This window comes from Myotis nattereri, assembly GCF_964212035.1.
Source record: "Myotis nattereri genome assembly, chromosome: 6".
NCBI classification, from domain to species: Eukaryota; Metazoa; Chordata; class Mammalia; order Chiroptera; family Vespertilionidae; genus Myotis; species Myotis nattereri.
Window position 1 is genome coordinate 39,517,513 of NC_138081.1, and position 21,601 is coordinate 39,539,113.

General features: G+C 41.2%; 1 protein-coding gene across 1 annotated transcript in view; it reads left to right on the forward strand.

The window, feature by feature from the left end:
* The window catches only part of MEI4 (meiotic double-stranded break formation protein 4), a gene marked incomplete at both ends in the record, with an annotated part of 150,514 nt that overhangs the window by 43,585 nt on the left and 85,328 nt on the right, over positions 1 to 21,601 (forward strand). The window contains one exon of the mRNA XM_081094743.1: positions 20,031 to 20,566. Coding sequence (XP_080950869.1) covers positions 20,031 to 20,566 — 536 coding nt within the window. The remainder of the gene's footprint in view (positions 1 to 20,030; positions 20,567 to 21,601) is intronic.

Here is a 21,601-nt window from a genome sequence, read left to right on the forward strand (position 1 = left end):
ACATCAGTTTGATGTAGCCACTTGCTGAAAAAGTAACTGGTAATTTAAAAAATGCTTACTATCCTATATACTATTGCAGAATTTTGGCATCTTTCTCTCCTTCCGTTGTTATTCTAATAACAGATACCTTTCCCCCTGGTATTTAGTATAATTTGTTCATTCTTTCTGATATAATATTTTTGATAGAATGACCTTATTCTTTGACCCTTTCATAACAAATTAGATGGCACTTTGCATATTTTAATACCTAATTTTGCTGTTGTGCCTTTAATAACTGAAGTTATTTCTACCTGTGTATTTTGTAAAGTATTTATCCTCATCTGATTATTTTTTATCCTGTGAACCGCGAGGCGTCTCATCATATCTGTAATTTCCAGGCAGGAGTCAATCCAAAGTAGGACAAGTCCATGCTGGTGGGCTGCTTTGTGTGGCTGCGCAGCTCTCTGATGTCTGAGGAGCTGGGCCCAGGGAAGCACGGGCCGCGGTGATCTGTTCTTTTCCGGTCCCTCTGAAACTTCTCGTAAACAAGTGCCTTGTCCTTGCATAGACGTCTGCGGAGGTGAACACAGTGATGACAAACTTAGCTGCTCACTTGCTTTTTAACAGAAAATGTGGTTATATGTGAATTGTTTGTACCTGTGTGAAAAAGAGAAGTGCCATTAATCAAATTTGCAACTTAAAATGAAGTGTATTTTTACGTTTAAGCCACTTTCTAAAAGGCTTTGCCTCTGCAGTGTTGGTAAACACCGGCTAAGCTCCAGGCAGTGGCCTTGATGCTGTCTGTGCATCAGGATCACTGGGAAGCTGTTAAAAATCCTGACACCTAAATTGCACCCCAGACCAATTGTGTCAGAATCTTAGGAGGTTGGGCAGAGGCATCGGTATTTTTTCATAATCCCGAGGTTATTCTGAAATACAGCTAGGATTGAGGAACATTGGTTAGAGGTAGACTTTTATTTTCTACTAGAGGCCCAGTGCATGAAAATAGTGTACTCGGGGGGGGTGGGGGTGGGGGGAGCGTTTCTCAGCTCAGCCTGCGTCCTCTCACAAGTCCCGGAGCCCTTGGGGGATGTCTGACTGACGGCTTAGGTCCACCCTTCTCCCCCACCCCCCGGGGAGTGGGCCTAAGCTGTCAGTAGGACATCCTTAACACTGCTGTGGAGGCGGGAGAGGCTCCTACCACCACTGCTGCACTTGCCAGCCATGAGCCCAGCTCAGGGCTTCTGGCTGAGCAGCGCTCTCCCTGTGGAAGCGCACTGACTACCAGGGGGAAGCTCCTGCATTGAGTGTCTGCCCCCTGGTGGTCAGTGAGCATCATAGCAACTGGTCGTTCTGACATTTGGTTGATTTGCACATTAGCCTTTTATTATATAGGATGATCAACTCAAACACCTTTATTAACAGCTTTTATTACTAATCCCACTTAGTTTTAATCCCCTATTTTATTGGATTAATCTATCAGAGTATTTAGTACACTGTAGTTATTTATTGGAAAGTAGAAAACAATAATTGGCCCTTTTGTGGGGGTACATTTGACTGTAGACTTAGTCTACACTAATTTACTTCAGTCTGAAATTTGGGATCATGGATGACACTGTGGGAACGGAGGGTTGGTGTGTGGGCAGCTGTGGGGAGGGCAGTTCAGTTGTTTATTTGCATGTTTGGATGTGCTGGCGGCACAGCTGGTTTGGAGTTTGGTCTTTGGTGGATCTCAAGCTTCTTTGTGTGAATAGTTAACTATAAAATGAAAACTGGCACTTTTTCCAACCTCCTTTTTCATTCTGTAAGGATAAATAATAGTAGTAGACAGCTTCTTCCAGCCTCCAAAGCAATATCTGAAGGCATTATCATTTTAAAAATTAGGGAATACTTGCATTTCTTCTCTTCTTTCATTTTTAGTAATATTTTTATTGACTTTAGAGAGGGGGGAGAGAGAGAGAGAGAGAGAGAGAGAGAGAGAGAGAGAGAGAAACATCGATTGGTTGCCTCCCACGAGAGAGAGAGAGAGAGAGAGAGAGAGAGAGAGAGAGAGAGAGGAGAAAGAGAGAAACATCGATTGGTTGCCTCCCACATGTGCCCTCACTGGGGACTGAACCCGCAATCTGGGTATATGCCCAGACCAGGAATCAATTCTGACACCTCTTAATGTATGGGACAATGCTCCAACCAAATGAGTCACATGGGCCGGGCTCTTGTGTCAGTTTTATTTGTTTGTTATAGTATATAGCTTAGTGAATAATTTGTGGCATGCTTTTCAAATGCACCTTTTTATGTTATTGCTCTGTTTACTACACTGTTCAGGGTCCTTGAGTTATTCAGCAGCCCATGGTAAGTGAAAATGCCTCTTCAGAAAGCAGCCAGTATCTTTCCTCCCTTTCATTTACATGTTGCAGGTGGTTTCCCATATTAGATGGCTATGAAATCTTATTGGCAATACTTTGGTATATTTTTGAGAAATCCTATATCAACTGATGTAGAGACATTCTCTTTTGCATGGTTTATAAGTAAGTCTTTAATTGAGAGGGTACTTAATATATATACACACACAACTAATAGTGCTTTAGTTAAAATTTCATTAAAACCATTGTGGCAGCATGATCTTAATTCATGGATTCTGATTTTAATTCTGTTGACTTTATCAAGAATTCTCAGCTATTAAAATTACTTAGTATATTAGCTTTCAGGTAGTTCTGTAGTAAATTCGTTTCCCTCCAAAAACTAAAATTTCCTATATTTCCTATGAGCCTGTATGTTTACCATAAGACATCTTGGAAATTGTAAATAGACGTGATGTGATTGTAACATCCATTATGACAGCATGTTTGAATGAGGAACAGGATAATGCCTAGGGCACCATGCTCAATATAAAACATTTTTCTACACTGATGAGTGGTCATCATCAAGGTCTAGCACCCAGTAGTTACTCAGTGATTAAGAATGAACATGCATAAATGAATGAAGAAAGAACCTCCAAAGGGAGGGGAGGTATTATTGAAGGGGGAAAGGGTTGCTGAGGACATATTTTGGACATAGAGTTTTTTTTTATCGGAAAGAGCATGGATTTAGAGTTAAATGAATCTGGGCTGAATCTCAGATCTACCCATATTTGCTAAGCTTCTTTCTTTAAATCCCAGGAGAATCACTTTCCCCCTCTGTAAAATAAGGATAAAGTGGAGGAGGAGGAGGATAATAACAGGCAATGGTGAGGTTTGATGGGAAATACTTGGCATCGAGCTTCCTGACACACAGATAAAAATAAATAAATAAAGACTAGTTGCCTTCCTCCTCGACCTTGATACTCTGATGGAAATTGTCACTGAGTCTTGGGTTTTTGTTTTGTTTTTGTTTAGTTCTATCTCGCAAAGTCCTGGATCTAGCTGTTTTCGCAGCTTATACAGGTGGGAAAGGGAAGAACGAGGGTGTAAGGGTATGTGTATTTTGCTTTCCAGTAGTAAAACTGAATGATTGGCATCACGGCCACATTCTCAGTTTTAGTCCAGTAACAAAAGGAGAAGGTCCTCAGTGTGTTGCAGGCCTGGCCATCTGAGTAGGAATTTAGCTGTCATCCTGTTTAATTACTTTGGGAGTTACATTAATGGAACTTGATTTCCATTCTCTACTCTGTTTCATAAAAAGTTCTAATCTGAGTTCTAGTCTTTTGCCCTGATTTCCCAATTATATAACTTTCAGTGTTCTTATTCTTCCTCAGAAAGCCCTATGAGTTCTCTCTCTTCTATAAAATATCATTCTCTTATTTCAGGAGTTCCCTGTAGCTTAACGCCACCCTTTTGCTTCTACAATTTTCCTTACAATTAAGAGTGTGTTTTAAACAGTGGATAGCTTTCTGTTGTCTAGGGACAGATTACATTCACAGCCCTTCCCATTGTGAACCCAGACTTACTTCCCGACCTGCATCCCACTCTACACACCTCTGCATTCCCTGTGTTCCAGCTACCCCTTCTACAAGCCATTGCCCATGGCTCTTGCCTCTTGGTCATGCTCTTTCCTGACAGGAAAGACCTCCCTAATAAAAGCTTTGTGAGCCCTTGACACTCATATTACATGAAATCTTTCTTGATTTTTCTGAGTTTGAACTAATTTCTTTGTATTCTTAGAGCATATCATCTGCACCTGTGCTTGAACTAAAGCCTCTTGACCTATTGTAGAGCTAGTTATTGGCCTTTTTTTCTTAGTCCTTTGATGATAGGAGGCCTACCTCATTTACCATTTGAGTCCGTTTAGCCCCTTTTCCAATGCCTTTATATTGTAGCATTGCATACATATAAGCTCTGTGAAACTGTCTATTCTGGCAAGGCAGAATATATTCTGTTGGCTTATTTTCTCTGAAAAATGTGTGCTCATTTTATTTTTTAATGGTAAGAGATTGTGCTGCTCTTTTGGTCAAGTTTATTTAATTTCCTCAACCACTTATTTTTACAATGGCTGATGGATGAATCAACTGTAATATTGAAGCTATGCTGTACTGCTTTATACTCAGCCTTGCGAGTTATGAAAACCAGAACCCCTGAGAAAGCACTTTATCTTCAGGAATGTAACAATAGTAAAATCAGTAGTAATGAGTTCTGCTTGGTTAGAAATAAGGTGATTGCTTGCAGAAAATTGATTTTGAGTTCTCCCTCACAAGAATATATTTTAATCATAATCCACATGTAATGACTGACTACTGAGCTCTCTCTGGCTACACCTCTTTTTCAGAATTAAGAATATTTTTGCATGATGTCCTTATGCTGGAGAACAGACTCTACAGAATTAAGTATATGACTTTTGGCCATAGCCATGCTTTCTTACGGAGTTATCATTCAGGCTTTATTGTCAGATAAACTATACTTAAAAGGAAAAAAAAGAATGTTAGCTATGGAAATGCATACGTCCCTAAACTGTGAATGATTCTTGATCTTCATAACAAGCCTGTGATTAGTTCATATACTTAGGGCATCTGATGAACTATTATGTCATTCTTCAAATATTTTATTCTATAGTGAAATGAAAGACATTTAATTCTGAGATTGAAAATTGTCCAATTACAGTATTTTTCTATTTTTGAATTGTCACTCAGTTTAGGAGTATTGCCAATATTTTAAAATAGTCTTATGAGCTTTTAAAGAAAAGAGTCACTTATGTTATCCCATAGTGAAATAATCTTTTCACCTCTGAGATTGCATAACACTTTTCTTGTAATGCTGTTATAACATTTAGCGAAATTGCTGCACACCCACCTCCTGCCTGGCTCCATGCTAAGTGCTTAGGATACAGTGGTAAGACAGATGTGGTGCCTTGTCTTTGGAATTTAAGTCTCAGGCAGAAGACAGCTAACAAACATAATAACAAGTTTTATGGGAGTCCTTTTCAGAGGAATTTGATCTCATCTAGAAAAGTCAGAAAAGGCCTTCCTGAGGAGGAACATTTAAATTCAAATTTGAAGATTGAATAGTACTGAGGATAGGTAGGTTTGAAAGGGGTAGGAGAATGTTCTAGATTTTAAAATTAGCACAGAAGTGTTGAGCTGTATATGTCTAAAGAAGTGATTTCCAACTTTGGTTGCATATTAAAATCACCTGAGGAGTTTGAAAAAATTCAGTGTTTAGACCAGTGGTTCTCAACCTTGGCTGCACATTAGAATCACCTGGGAATCTTTTTAAAATCCTGATTTCCGGGCCTCATCCTCCGGAAATTCTGTTTCTTTGTTATGGGGTGGGGCCACAACATTAGAAACAAAGCTGTTTCAAAATGGACCTTTGGAACTTTTTCATTCCCCTTGCCAGGATCCCAGTCCATGCTCTTTTCGTTTCTTGCGTGTACTACCTACCACCGCCTACCAGGCTTTCCTGCCTTCAGTGTCTTCCCCTCAATTACATGCAGCACCCTGTTGCTGGATTAACACTCAGTCTTAATCCATACCCTTTTAATGTGTCCTTATTATTGGAAAATAAAGTCCAAACTTCCTTAAAAAAATCCTGTCTTCTGGAACAACACACCACACCCAGCCTCAGGATATGCTTCCCTTTGTGGGGAATACACTCTGGCTTGCTGAAGTTCAGTAACTCATTCACAGGCTCTCTCTTCCCTTAAAGTTTCCTAACCACACCCACAGTTACCTTTCCATTGACAGTCATGAAACTTACTGCCTTTTGCATGTGTATGGGTTTTCCATATATATTCTTCTCTCAGCAAAGTTGACAATGAATGAATGAACTCCTGGTCACTTGATTTAATAGACAGTGAACAATTTCTGCCTTGCTGGACCTTTCATCTCATGCATTTCCTCCTTCTCAAAATATTCTCTTCACTTGGTTTATGTAATGCTATCTTAGAATTTTCATTCTACCTAATGATCATTTTTTTATTTCCTTTTGCTGCTGCTATAGTCTGGGTGGTTGTGTTCCCCCAGAATTTATATGTTGATATTCTCACCCCCAAGGTAATGACATTAAGAGGTAACATCTTTGGGAGATGATTAGGTGATGAGGGTGGAATCTTTAGGAATGGAGTCTGTGCATCACAAAAGAGGCATATTCAAAAATATGCAGCTTATTGAATAACTGAGAAGCTTTAGGGAGAGAAGAAAAAGAGAGTGCTCAAAAAGAATTAAAAATATTGAAAATTGGCCCTTTGAAGAAAGAACTTTTTATTTAGCAGTGATAACAGTGATGCATGTATATGTTATGTGTTGGTTTGGTTGACTCTGAGGTCAAACACATTTTGTATTTTGAGAGGGAAAGGGAAAACATATTTAAGGAACCAGTGCCTTACAATTTTGTTTGGTGCCTGCAAAATCCATATTCTGACCGCTCTTGGAGTGACATCTCCATATGAAAAGGAGTGGTGATTTCTGAGCCCAGCAGGGTCTTCGAGGATCCTGGGGCAGAGTGCCTTCACCAGAGTCAACAGAATTTATGAGGACTCCTGCACCATGGGGAGATAATAGGTGAATACATCAAGGCTCTGCAAGGCACAAGGAACATGACTGGCGTGTCTGATGGGGGACACATTCTTTTTAGTCACCAGAACTGAAGATTAAAGGGGATTTATGAATGTTTTGTGTATCCCAGGACAACGTGGTTATTTCCTTGAAGAAGCCTAAGTTATGTGAAGATATATGTTTAGCAGTTACCTGGGGACAGAATGAACTGTTACTAATTCTGAAAATTAATAAGAAGAGACATTGGAACGTAGTAATGCCCACTCTAGGCATAAATAAAATCATATTTTAAGTGCTACTAGAAAAGTAACTTTGCCTGAGTTTTTTAAGGTTTTCCCCCTCTGCTTCATAGAAAACAATTTATTTAGTATCTTTGATCCTAGTTTTGCACAATAATTTTTTTATAGCTTTTCAACAAAGCCTACATTCATTCCATGGACTGGTTTTGATATGTCAGATTTAAATAAATAAATAGATAGATAAAATCTTGAAACCAGAACTCATAGCCACGAGTTACTATATAAGACAGGCTTTTAAAAATGTCCTGGTCAGCGGATGTTCTTATCCCTAGGAATGCAGCTGATCTTGGGATGTCCCTGTAGTGTTCTGAATTATTTTTATCTGAACAGATGTGTATCAGCTAGACAAATATGTGCCTGGCTCCATATCAGGCAATTCAGTGACCACAGACAGGTCAAAACTGCAATTATAGATTTTACAAGTTGCAAGGTGCCTAACAAGATGAATGTAATTTGGAGAGTGGAATGAAAAGGTAAAAAAAAAAAAAAAATTAGAAGGTGAATTAAAATTAGAGACTTAATGTTCTTGTTCAGGTGTGATATTGTGAACATATAGTTTAGGCAGAAAGTTAAAAAAACAACAACACACATACATATTTTTTTCAGCATAATACAAGGATCTTCTAAAATAGCCCATATCAGTAAATATTTAAGTGTATGATACTTAATCAGTACTGAGCTTGACTTTCAAGATTAGAAAAGAAGAAAAAAGTTTACTTGCTGCTCATGATGACTTTATGGTCTGGTTAGAGAGGCAAGATCTCCTGAGACAGACACAATAAAAATATTATATATGAGCTATATAGTTTTGGTTATATTTATTCATGGTCATTTGTTGATTAGTTGCTTCATTTAAAAAAAAAAACAAAAACAAAAAAAAACACCCAGTGATTTCTGGAGACCCAATAGTAGAAGATAGAAGAAAAATAGAATTTATATTCCAGTGGAGGAGACAGGTAATAACATGTAAACCAATAAGCAAGAAAAAATCAGAGTGTTAAAAGCTGTGAGGAAAACAAATGAGGTTGAAGTGAGGAGTGCCTGGGAGTGGGGCAGGGCTGCTACTCTAGACAGGGTGGTCAGTGAGACCTCATTGAGAAGGAGGCCTTTGAGCTGACTCCTGCCCCGGCAGTGTCATCCGGGTGGCCCGGAGGCAGCACCTCGCTGGCATCAATGAGCAGAAACAAGCCAGTGGCTACACAGCAGAGTGAGTGAGGTGTAGAGGGCAGGGGATGAGGCCAGAGAGTGGACAAGAATGCAGATTGTGTAGGGCTGTACTGGTAGGAACACTTTGATGAGCATTAAGCAGGAGACTTAAACTTCTTGTTCTGGCTGCTTGTGGAGAATGTAAGAGGGAGTAGGAGCAGGACTTCTGGGTAGGCATCCCAGGCTGTGGTCCGTAAGGGAAGCTGGCGGGCTTAGGACAAGGCAGGAAGGACACAGCTAGAATAGGTAAAGCTCCAGTTCTGCAGAATAGGACATAAACTCTGCCAAACCGGTTTGGCTCGTGGATAGAGCGTCGGCCTGCGGATTCAAGGGTCCTGGGTTCGATTCCGGTCAAGGGCATGTACCTTGGTTGCAGGCACGTCCCCACTGTGGGGCGTGCAGGAGGCAGCTGATCGATCTCTCTCATCGATGTTTCTGACTTTCTATCCCTCTCCCTTCTTCTCTGTAAAAAATCAATAAAATATATTAAAAAAAAAAGAATAGGACATAAACTGACAAAGGTGAACCCTGAAAAGGAGTGGAATCCAGCTGAACTTGGAAATATTAAGCATAAATTAAACATGAACCTGTAGGGAGGAAACAGACATTTCTGGGAGGTTTGAAGGTATGATTGGAGATGGCATGAATGGGACACAGCCACTTCTCTGCTACCCAAAGAAAGCAGAACAGATAAATTAATCTTGTAGTTCTCACACTAGAGCCACTTGGGAAGCTTTAAAAAATAGTGATATTTGAGGCCCACCCCCAAGATTCTGATGTACTTAGGTTGGGCTGTGGTCTGGTATTGGAGTTTAAAAAAGTTCCTAAAATCACAGTTAACATGCAAGTAAGGTTGAAAACCGCCCATGTAAAATCTCTCTAAACTAGGAGATTTCGAGCCTAGCAAGAAACAAGTAAAGCAGGCTTAGTGCATGGGTTTAGGAATAGAGAAAAGCATTGTTCTTGAAACTTGCTCAATTATGAGACTCACATGAGATATTTATTTAAAATACAAGTTTCTGGAGTCCTCCCTGATTCCCTGTGCCTAGGAATACTTAATTTTAGTATGTTCCACTTACGCGGATGTACAGGTGGGGAAACATTGCACTGGATAAAAGACCTCGGTGCTTCTGATTTTTGATAAAGTGAGCCAAATGGACACATTCATGGGTATGAATGTCAACCTCAATTGTCTAAGGGGGGCTCCGGGTATCAAGCCAGCTTAGAGTTAACATCTTGGCAGTATAGATGTGAGCAGTTGGAACTCTGTGGTCAAGAGTTGAAATCAAAGCAGTGTATCCAAGGATGGTGGGAAACAAATTCAGGCAAATTCTTTGGAAGAGGCTTGGTCAGTAAGAGTTTAGAGATCTGGGGGATCTCAGCAGGCAAGGTAATTGGGGCTAGATTGTAGAGAGCTGTGTGGTTTGGCATTCACAGCATTGGGAGGCTAATTAACATGGTGTATTGCTGCCATAGTAATTACTCGTTCCACATGGTGTTCATAACATCCACACACTGATGAATGGGAGTTATGCAGGTGGACTCATTGGTTCACTTGGCAGAGTGCTGCACTTTTGAGGGTTTGATGTTATTCTGTAGGGCTGTGATACTGGCATCACAGTATAAGAATCCACTGTCTCTCAACCTGATTCTGTCTGTGAGGAAATAGAATTAGGACTGTTTTTTTTGTTTGTTTGTTTGTTTGTTTTTTTTAACCTATCCTGCTCATCTTTGCTCCATAAATGACTGAATCCAAAGGGTGATTGCTGCTGCTTACCAGCTGCTCATTTTGCCTTAATAACTCTTCCTTTAGAGAAGTTCTTTTGTTCATACATTCAGTCCCTTTTTATTCAGTAGCTATTAGCTACAAACGATGTAGATAATACAAAGAGAGAAGGTCCATGCCCTGCCCATCGGATCCCATAGCCTGTTGTGATCATAAGTCACTGCTTATATGCACTAAGACTCTGTGGTCCAGAAAAAGATACTGTCGTTCAGAGGAGAAAGCGAGTGATTATTTTGCTTTAGAGAACAGGACTTTTGAAAGGATTTTTGGGGGGAGGAAGTTGCTGACCTTGAAGGATGGGTAGGATTTAGAAAGCTATGGAAACTATGATATTTCAGTCAAGAGGGAACCGTGTAAAGTACAACACAGGACTCTACTGGCAAATGGCTTAATTGACTGCAGCATCTAGAGCATGAAGTGGTGCTCTGGACAATAAGATGCAAAACTAGCTTGGAGCTTATTAAGAGGAATGACAGCCAGTGGAAAACACGCTTTATTCTGTAGGCGATGAGGAGCCTTTGGAGATGTTTTCAACAGGGAAATTAACATGTATGGGGTGTGCGCTAGGCGCGTGCCAAGCAGTATGCTTCCTGCAGGTGATTTCTTTAGGTGGCCTGAGGGGTGGTTATTTAGGTAGAGTAATTGGGTAGTTGTGTTTAGAATTATTTGGAAGAGGAAGGGGACTGGAGACAAGAACATCACTGTCACAGCCAGGTCTTACCTGTAATTATTTAAGCATGGGGAAAAAAAGAGGTGACATAAAAGAGGTTTTTATTTATTGAGTAAATAGTTATTGAGCTCTTACACCACATTCCAGGCTCTGGTATATGGCCACAAACCACGCAGTCCAAGACTGTCATAGAGTGCTCATTCTTGTGGGTGAGACAGGTTATACCAGCAGGAAATGATCAGGCAGTGTAAAGTGAGATTCAGAGAATTAAAACAGGAATATGTGACAGAAATTATTTTGGTGGCTTCTTTTTTTTTAAGAATTTATTTTATTATTTTTTAATCCTCACTTGAGGATATTTTTCCACTGATTTTTTTAAAAGAGAAAGTAGAAGAAGGAGGGAAAGACAGAGAGAAACACATCAATTGGTTGTCTCCTGCACATGCCCTGACCAGGGCCTGGGTCGGAGAGAATCCTGAAACCAAGATACAGTGGGGCCTTGACTTACGAGTTTAATTCTTTCCTTGACGGAGCTTGTAACTCAAATTACTCATATGTCAAATCTTAAAGTGAATGAGTGAGACACGTGATGCTGGGCTGATGTTGTGGCGTTCACTGTGACATTCGCTGCGCCAACTAGCGGTGGGGTATCTGAAGCTGGCTCGTAACCCGAATTTTAGCTCGCAACTCAAAGCAAAAAATCAGCCGAGAGACGACGGCTCGTATCTCAAAATACTCATTAGTCAGGACACTTGTAAGTCAAGGTCCCACTGTACATGCCCTTGACCAGAATTGAACCCGGGCCCCTTCGATCTGCAGACTGACACTCTATCCACTGAGCCAAACCAGCTAGGACTATTTTGGTGGCTTCTTTAGCTTGGGTGGTCAGGGAAGGCCTTTCTGAAGGAGTGACATTTAAACAGACACTGGAATGATAATGAGTAACCAGTTTTGAGAAAATTCAGGTGGGGTGTGGAGAGCATCTGAGGGAACGTTTAATGCAAAGGCCCCCAAGATGGGAATAGACTTAGTATACCCAAGGAACAGAAAGGTGAGACAGGATTAATATTACTTGTCAGTGGAATGTATATGAGGTTCAACGAAGAGTCAGAGTTGACTCTTAGTTTTCAAATGTTCAAAAGGAAGAGCAGTAGTACTGTTATTTGGAAATTGGACCAAGTTTAAAAGTGAAGGATATGATTTGTTTTGACATATGAGGTTTAAAGTGGTGAGACCAAGTTATGTCAGGATACCTAGGGACTTGAGAGTGGGAGAGGAGGTAGGATTGGAGATAGAGATTTGGGGGGCATCTGCTTAAAAAAATTATTTGAGGCTGTAGGAAAGGTGGGGACATCCAGGAAGCTCGAACAGGGGAAAAAAGCCAAAGGCACAATGATGAGCAAGGTTTAAATTTGGCAAACTAGAAGATGGCTTGGGAGAGAGAGATGAGGGTAGCTAGAAACTTTTAGAGTTTGAGCACCTGAAAGCAGGAGGCATTATATTGTCAAATAGTCCTGAACCAAGCATACAAATACAACAACAAATACACTGTTTTGTGAACCTCATGCAGTGAAGACAATTCAGCTAAGACATATCATACATTTGGAATACATGCTTGGAATTTCATGCATTTGACATTGCTTCTCCCTTGGTGTATTCAAAGTTAGAATTGCGACATGCTGCTAGAGAGGGATTAATCAAAACTTCAGCCTTTTCGATCAGCATTTCTCAAATATGTTTTACAATAGGCTAAAATATATCCTTCCAGATGCAGAAGACAAACAATTGCTTTAAAGATTTTTTTTTCCAGATGAATTGTGTAGTACTTTAACATTGCATTTCCTGTTTGACCACCAGGTGGCGTAAACATTACTTTTATTCTATGTATCCCTACATGTGATTATTATTAATGCTAAGAAATCATAGTTGGTAGTGATGACCTTTCAGTGAATTGAAAAGACGCTATTTGATTTTACTTTTTGTTAATATATATGGAACAAGTATTTAGACCACCAACCATGTAGAAGGGTAGGCATTAGGTGAAAGAAAATACTGAGTAGTACACTCTGCCCTTAAGTAGGTTTACAGTTATGACTATGTGAAACACAGTTTATTCTTGTATTATTATTCATTAATTATTGTATTATTTTCCATACAAACAACTGTAAACCTACTTTTGCCACACCCTGTATTTACTGAGCATTTAATGTATGCTAGACTGTGCTTGATTAGTGTGTTTTATCTCTTTCAAATCTAATGACAAGCATGTTAGTTAGATCATATCCAATGGCTTGGAGAGAAATTATAGTCCTCAGTCCCTTCAGCCCAATAAGAAGTTAAAAGAGAGCCCTGGCCAATATGGGTCAGTTGGTTGAGCATCATCCTGTGTACCCAAAGATTGCCAGTTAGATTCCCGGTCAGGGCACATGCCCAGGTTGCAGGTAAGGGTGTGTGTAGAAGTTTCTCTGTCATCAATGTTTCCCTCTGTCTCTGACTCTCTTTCTCCCCTTCTCCTTCTCCTATCTTCCACTCTCTCTAAAATCAATTAAAACATTTTTTTAAAAAGAGAGAGAAGTAACATTTGACTTCTATTTCACCTTAGTCCCTCCTGGAAAAATGGGAACAGCAGAAAGCTGCAGTATCATATCTCTATTTTCTCCTCCCTCTTTTGGGTATGATGTTTTGTTAGCCATGCTTTGAGATTTATGATTAGAAAAGTCATCCAAGCAAATGAGTAGAAGAGTCTGTTTGTAATTTGTAAGACTTATTTAAAAGAGACAAGAGTATATTACTGTCCTTTTCCATGCTATATATTACTCAAATAAGCTTGGGTATTTAAAAATCTTGTTTGTATGAATAAATATATTATTAATGATTATTGTCAGAGATTGTAACCTGTTAATATTCAGTATTACTGAAAATGTTTACTTTTCTCTAGAAAGCTTTTTTCTCCTCTTTCTCTTTTCCATCTTGTAAGGATATATTCAGTAGTGATGCTTGCCCGCTATTATTTACTGCATAGTATTAGGCAGGGCGTGCTTTCTAATATGGAAGTGCTGGTTTCCCATGCAAACCCTGTTCATAGTCCTCAAGGTTTTCATCATTGAGAACAAATAGGAGAGGAAATAAATTGGTTATTGATTATATATAAGAGTTAGTAGGTTCTATAAAAAGTATATTATTGGCTATTTGTTAAGTATTTTGAGGCATTTTAAATGATTACTACAATAGCCAAATTCTTTCCGTCTGTCTATACATTCTATGTTATTTTTCTTATTTATTTATAAACTTTTGTGGTTTGGTATAAGTTGCAAAGGAATTGATCCTCTTAGTGAGGCTGAGCCTGCATTTCATTATCTCCCATTGTCATTATGAATATTAAAGGATGACAGAAGGTCTGTCTGTCATAGCCAGCAGCAAGTGGTAGCACTAATAGTTTATCCTGATAAGGTGTCTTCTGCAGGTGATGTTATTATTCAGTGAGATGTCCACAGAGATGGCAAGAGACAGGACTTCTGCCATTCAGGAGCTCATACGCAAGTGGACAACATATAGAACTTGATGAATACTATGATGGAAATGTCCAGAAGCTGCTATGGAAAAACACAGGAGTCTTTTTTTTTTGTTTGTTTTCCTGCTGTGGTTAGAACATGATTGGACTTGGAACTGAAGAATTGGTTTTACTTGCTCACTGTGTGGCTTTTCCCAGGCCTCTTAGTCAAGTTGAGCCCGCATTTCATTATCTCCCAGGGCTGTCGTTGGGAAGAACAATTGAATTATGTGGTGAAACTACTTTTTAAAGTGAAATATGAACATCAGAGTCTTCTGTTCAATTCAATAGAGTGGCTTTAACACTGTAAGCCATATTGTATAAAATCTCAGCGTCCTATCCCCATCCTAACCCTAACCCTAACGCCAGAGCAAGGAATGGGTAAAACTACTCCTGTCAAATGATTTCCTTTTGGTACAGGAAGGAGATGAGGTGGTGTGACTGTGATTTGCCAAAAGGCACAGCAATGAGGAGCAAAAAGCAGAAACAAGAAAGCAGATTTTTGCTTCCCAGTTTAATAGCTGGTAGAATTTATTTTATGAGTCTTCCTTAAAATCATCACCCATGAAATTCAGCTTACCTTGATGGGAAATTGAGTAGGTTAATGAAATATTTAAACTGTTCACTTTCTTAGTGGAGCAACAGTTTGAATTCCCTAGAAGATAAATATACTCTACCTGAATAATTACCATAATAACCACCCCCTCCCTTTACTTTTGTGAAGAATGAGATGGATGTGGTGAGAAGTCATTTTAAATGTTTATCCTTGCTCATAAGTAAAAGAAACTGTCCATTGGCTTAAAACGAGCAGGCTGTCTTGCCTGGTTTAGTATAGAAATAGCCACATGCAGTTAGACACTTTGCTGATAGTTCACTGTCCCGGGTACCACCACATCTTTTTAACTGACTGCATTTTCTCCCTAACATGAAGTACAGATAGTATAGTGATAATTAGCAAGCACACATGTGCACACCGGCAGTGATTATAGCAGGCACTTGTTAAGTGAGTGATCTCTAAGTTAAAGCTCCGATTTTGTCTCATCAGCTTCTAATTTTACCAAAGGACAAAAGAGCAACAAGTGGAACCTCAGTTCTCAAACTTAATTCATTCCACAAGGCTGTTTGAGAAGGGATTTGTTTGGAAACCGAGTTATTTTTAACCATTAGAAATAATGTACATTGAATTAATCTGTTCCAGACCCACAGATGATTCCGTTTTAACCTTTTTAATGTATAGTGCATGTATAATGTATTGTTTATAAATAAACACTTCTTAAATTTATCAAGCTACCCCTCATAATCCAAAGGAATCCCTTTCAGCACTGGTTCCAGGGGTGTCTTTGAGGAGGTCAGGATGCAGATGAGGCATCTTCACTTTTTCACAGATCACTGCCTCCAAAGGCTGTCACTGGCTAACTGCTTTCCTTTATCCAAATCAACAGCAATTTTTATACTTATTCTGTTGCCTTTGATTGTTGTTTTGTGAGCAGCGCTTTCACACCCTTAGCGACATTAGCACTCTTGATGGCCTCTTTATGTTTTAAAATTGCGCTAATCCTCATTTGGCCAGCCACAAAAGCATTCTCTCCTTTGTTTGTTGCCTGAGAGACACTGTTTGCCATGCTGAAGTATCAGCATGAAAGGGTTGTCAGATTGAAAACTAAATTTTTTGTCCACAATCAAGACATTTTTTTCTGTGAACATCTCGGTGGAGAACCGAAATGTTCCAGAAGGGAGACATTTGAAAACTGGGGTTGGATTTCCAAATAAATGGTGCTGAGGGTAGAAGTTGTCACTTTCATCATTATTCTTATGCCTTGATCAATTAGTGTCCCCCTGTCTCCAGCTTTAAAAAAATATCTAACTTCTTAGGTGAGATGTCCTTTAACTTCCTATATGACAGGGGCATTTAAAAAATATTCCTATACATTCCCCCCATCTTTCCTTTAGCCTCAGAGAAAAAAAAATACTTCCCCATCACTAAGCACCCATCCACTAGCATCCTTGACTCAGTCTCCTCCCTTCTCTCGGGCCATGCCTCACCTGGCATTTTTATATTTTTCTCATATCTCCAACACTTGCTTCTCTGTTCTTAGTCTGTAATTCCTCATGTTTCTCCTAATTTGTCAGGCCACATTTGCCTTCAGTTACTCTCCAGTTTATACTTTCCGGATCCAAGTCCTCAAAAGTGTTACCATTCTTCCCTTGCTTTCTCCCCATCCACTCTTCAGGCCATTGCAGTCTGACCTCTCTCTACCACCCTGACTCACCAAAGCTGCTATGGATATGATCACTGGTGATAATCATTGACAAACAACAACAACCTTATTTTTATGGCATCTGATGGCATCTCTACCAAAGAATGATCTACACTTAGTAGGTTAAACCTTAACTGCAGTGTTTCTCTAGCAGTGTCAGAGATTCTAGTGATTATAGACATCGTTTCAAGGATAGATAGATAGATAGATAGATAGATAATTATAAATAAGTACACATACACATATAAATTGTGTATTTTTATGTATAAGTGCATTGAATTACACTCACTCTACACTTATAAATTCTAGGGTCAATACAATTTAAAACATCTTTTATGACTTGGCCTCTTAATCTCCATCTTAATCTCTTGCCGTATTTATTTATTTATTTATTTATTTATTTATTTATTTATTTTGTAAAAGGAATGTCAAATTACTGTGGATCCTTATATACACAATGCTTTTCTTTTTCTTCTTAAGCTTGTGCTTTTGTGCTTACCCTTTGGGTATATGGAGTTCTCTGTCTTCCTCCATTCCCCTAACTTTTAGCTTTGAATTTCAATTTATGTTTTATAAGTTAGCTCCACCATCACCTCTTCCAGAATGAACTAAGCTAACCAGGGTCCTTCTATTTGCATAGCACCCTGAGCAAGTCTCTCTCTAGGTACACCGTATTGCTTGTTGGACTCTACCAGATGGAGACCTCCTTCAGGTTTTGTGTTTCTCCTCTGTATCTTTCAAGCGTGGCACACAGTTGAATGACAGATAGTGATATAGATGAATCACCTTTACTTCCTACCAGTAAAGATAAAAACCTTTTCCACAGTCAGCCTAGTCAATTCCTTTCAGTTTTTCATTTATTCAATTTTTACAATACTGCTTTAAATGTTTAATGCATATCTACGTGCTTCATTTAGCATTTTAAATTAGAAAAGTCAATGTCTAGTTTTTATATGAAAATATCTTATACTATTTTATATTATTATAATATTTATAATATTATAAAATATCTTTTAATTTTATATAATAACTAGAGGCCCGGTGCACAAAAATTTGTGCACTCGGGGGGGAGGAGGGGTCCCTAGCCCAGCCTGTGCCCTCTCGAAGTCTGGGACCCCTCGGGAGATAACAACCTGCTGCCTTAGGCCTGCTCCTGGGTGGCAGAGGGCAGGCCCAATCCCTAGGTGCAGCCCCTGGTCGGGCTCAGAGCAGGGCCGATTGGGGAGTTGGGGCGCCGCCCCCTGTCATGCACAGAGCAGGGCGGATTGGGAAGTTGCGATGCCACCCTCAGTCACACTCAGGGTAGGCCGATTGGGGGGTTGGGGCACCGCCCCCTGTCACACTCAAGGCAGGGTCGATGAGGAGGTTGCAGCGCCACCCCCTGTCACGCACAGAGCAGGGCCAATCAGGGGGTTGGGGCGCTGCTCCCTGTCAGGCACAGAGCAGGGCCCATCAGGGGGGTTGGGGCTCCATACCCTGTCACGCACAGAGCAGGGCCAATCAGGGGGTTGGGGCGCTGCTCCCTGTCACGCACAGAGCAGGGCCCATCAGGGGGGTTGGGGCTCCATACCCTGTCACGCACAGAGCAGGGCCAATCGGGGTTGGGGCGCTGCCCCCGTCACGCACAGAGCGGGGCCAATCGGGGTTGGGGCACTGCCCCCTGTCATGCACAGAGCAGGGCCAATTGGGGTTGGGGCGCTGCCCCCTGTCACGCACAGAGCAGGGCCTATCAGGGGGGTTGGGGCTCCGTACCCTGTCATGCACAGAGCAGGGCCCATCAGGGGGTTGGGGAACTCCCCCCTGTCACGCACAGAGCAGGGCGGATCAGGGGGTTGGGGCGCTGCCCTCTATCACCCACAGAGCAGGGCCGATCAGGGGGTTGGGGCACCGCCACTGTCACACTCAGGGCAGGGCCGATGAGGAGGTTATGGCTCTACCCCATCACACACAGAGCAGGCACCGTGGAGTGGGGGTTGGGGCGCCACCCTCTATCACCCACAGAGCAGGGCTGATTAGGGGTTGGGGCGCTGCCACTGTCACACTCAGTGCAGGGCCGATGGGGAGGTTATGGCTTTACCCTGTCACACACAGAGCAGGGCCCGTGGGGGGGGGGGGGGTTGGGGCGCTGAACCCTGTCACACACAGAGCAGGACCGATCAGGGGGTTGGGGGGCTGCACCCTGTCACACACAGAGCCGCAGGGCGATCAGGGGGTTGGGGAGCTCCCCCCTACAGGCATAGATCAGGGCTGATCAGGAGGTTGGGGCGCCTTTCCCTATCATGAACAGAGCAGGGCGGATAGGGAGATTGTGGCCCCACCCCCGTCACACACAGAGCCACAGGGCAATCAGGGGGTTTGGGCGCTGCCTCCTGTCACACTGATCCCGGTGCCAGGAAGCCTCTCAGCTCCACTGATCCTGGTACTGGGAGGCCTCACGGCTCCGCTGATCCCGGTGCTGGGAGGCATATTACCCTTTTACTATATAGGATAGAAGCCTGGTGCATAAGTGGTGGCCAGCTGGTTTGCCCTGATGGGTGTCCTGGATCAGGGTGGGGGTCCCCACTGGGGTGCCTGGCCAGCCTGGGTGAGGGGATGATGGCTGTTTGCAGCTGGTCACACACCCTTCATGGTGGGGGTTCCCACTGGGGTGCCTGGCCAGTCTGGGTGAGGGGCTGAGGGCTGTTTTCAGGCTGGCATGTGACTGAAGCTCCCAACTGCTCCTTTTTTTCTTTTTTTTTTTATTCTGGGCCAGCTTTAGCTCTGGCTCCAGCTCTGAGGCCTCTGTTGCTGAAAGCAGGTATCTGGTTTGTTTCGGTTCTATAATCAAAACACTGTTTCAACTCCAACTCTAGATCCAGGCTGGCTGAAAGCAGGTTTCTGGAGTTTTGTTTAGCTTCTATATTTGTAACAATGTTTCAGACTGCAAGCTCAGAGGCCGGCAAGGCAGGTGGGGAACGTTGGAGTCCTCCGTCACTGAAGCAAGCAAGCCTCATGTTAGCTTCAAGCTGCCTGGCTTCCGGCCGCCATCTTGGCTGGCAGTTAATTTGCATATCGCCCTGATTAGCCAATGGGAAGGGTAGCAGAGGTACGGCTAATTACCATGTTTCTCTTTTATTAGATAGGTTATCTTATTGCTTCAGTGTTGCTGTCTACATAGATGCAAATGTGGAAAGCTTGTGCCTTTTTACTTTGAATTACCCTCTCTGTTCTTTATCACATCGTTGGATTCTTCTCTTTTGTTTTGCCCTGCCTGCATTTACTTCCTATTGCTTAAAAAGTCTCAGTACAGAAAGATTACACTTGTATTTCTTTCCATTTCAGGAGACTCACCTTCCCAGCTGCAGGCTCAGGAGCCTGGAAGTTCTGAAAATACATTAACTGGGCTGGAAGATTCTGGGTGTGATTTATCAAATGAGCAGAGAACTGAACCTTCAGAGGTGTCTCAAGATTTTGTGGAGAGCTGCACCCCCACACTCTTTCCACCACTGACAATTGCAAAGAAACACTGTGCGACTTCAAAAAATCCTTTGTCTTCTCACATGCAATTTTTGCAACATCTGCTTGAACTGAAGAACTGGACAGAATCAGGGAGTCTTAAAACAGACTTAAGCCACTTGGAGAACACCTCTTCCACGGTATCTGATTCTGTTTTTCAGTTGCTAGAAGGCCTGATCACTTTTTACCGTGACCCAAAATTTCCTCTTTCAAGCTTTTGGACAGAAGCTGTTGCTACTTTAGGTAGACTGCTCAGTGATTGTAACTTATCTAGTCATATTCTTAAAACGTGTTCCAAGAAGTTGGAAGAATTTGAGAAAACTCTACTGCACATTATTTTAAGGAGCAACCATATAAATCGGGTAAGTAGTAAACCTCTTCTATTTATGAAATCTCTAATATATCTGTAATTTTGGTGAACATTCCCATTGGATAATGGCTATTGCTGTCCCTTAGCCTTGTGGCTCAGTTTTTAGTTGGACGTTTTGCAGCTATTACCAGTCATCATGTCCCCATCTCTGCCTCTGATTGCTACAGCGTTGCTGTCTACATAGATGCATATGTGGAAAGCTTGTGCCTTTCTGCTTTGAATTACCCTCTCTGTTCTTTATCACATCCTTGGGTTCTTCTCTTTTGTTTTGCCCTGCCTGCATTTACTTCCTATTGCTTAAAAAGTCTCAAGTATTTTTTTTTAAAAAAAACCAGTAATATTGATAGTTTCCCAATCTATAACGTCTATGGATTCCCTATACTGTATTGATTTTATTTTCTTTTTTCTGATATTGACTAACAGAGGCCTGGAAGTCAAAGAATATGTTTTTTTTTTGTTGTTTTTAAATATATTTTATTGATTTTTTTACAGAGAGGAAGGGAGAGAGATAGAGAGTTAGAAACATCGATGAGAGAGAAACATCGATCAGCTGCCTCCTGCACATCTCCTACTGGGGATGTGCCCGCAACCCAGGTACATGCCCTTGACCGGAATCGAACCTGGTACCTTTCAGTCCGCAGGCCGACGCTCTATCCACTGAGCCAAACCGGTTTCGGCCAAAGAATATGTTTTATCTTCTTTTAGAATTCCTCTCGTAAGTGATATAATTCCCTGTGGACCCTCTGCAGATATGGGTTAATTGAATAAATTGGCTGAAGAACACATAATATAGGCTTTATTACAGTTTTTTTTCTTAATTTATTGAACATTGCTTAGAAAGGTTGGCTCAGGGACTCTTTTTTCACAAGTGACATTGAGGTAAACTGAAGTGTTTTGTTGTCTGGCTCTTGAGACATAATGGAGAGTTGTTTTCTTCATTACGTTCTATTTTCCTCACTATCTGATCCTTTGGGAAACTCCAATGCCTTTCCATTTTAATCCTTTTTAATTGAAAGCTGAAAATCTC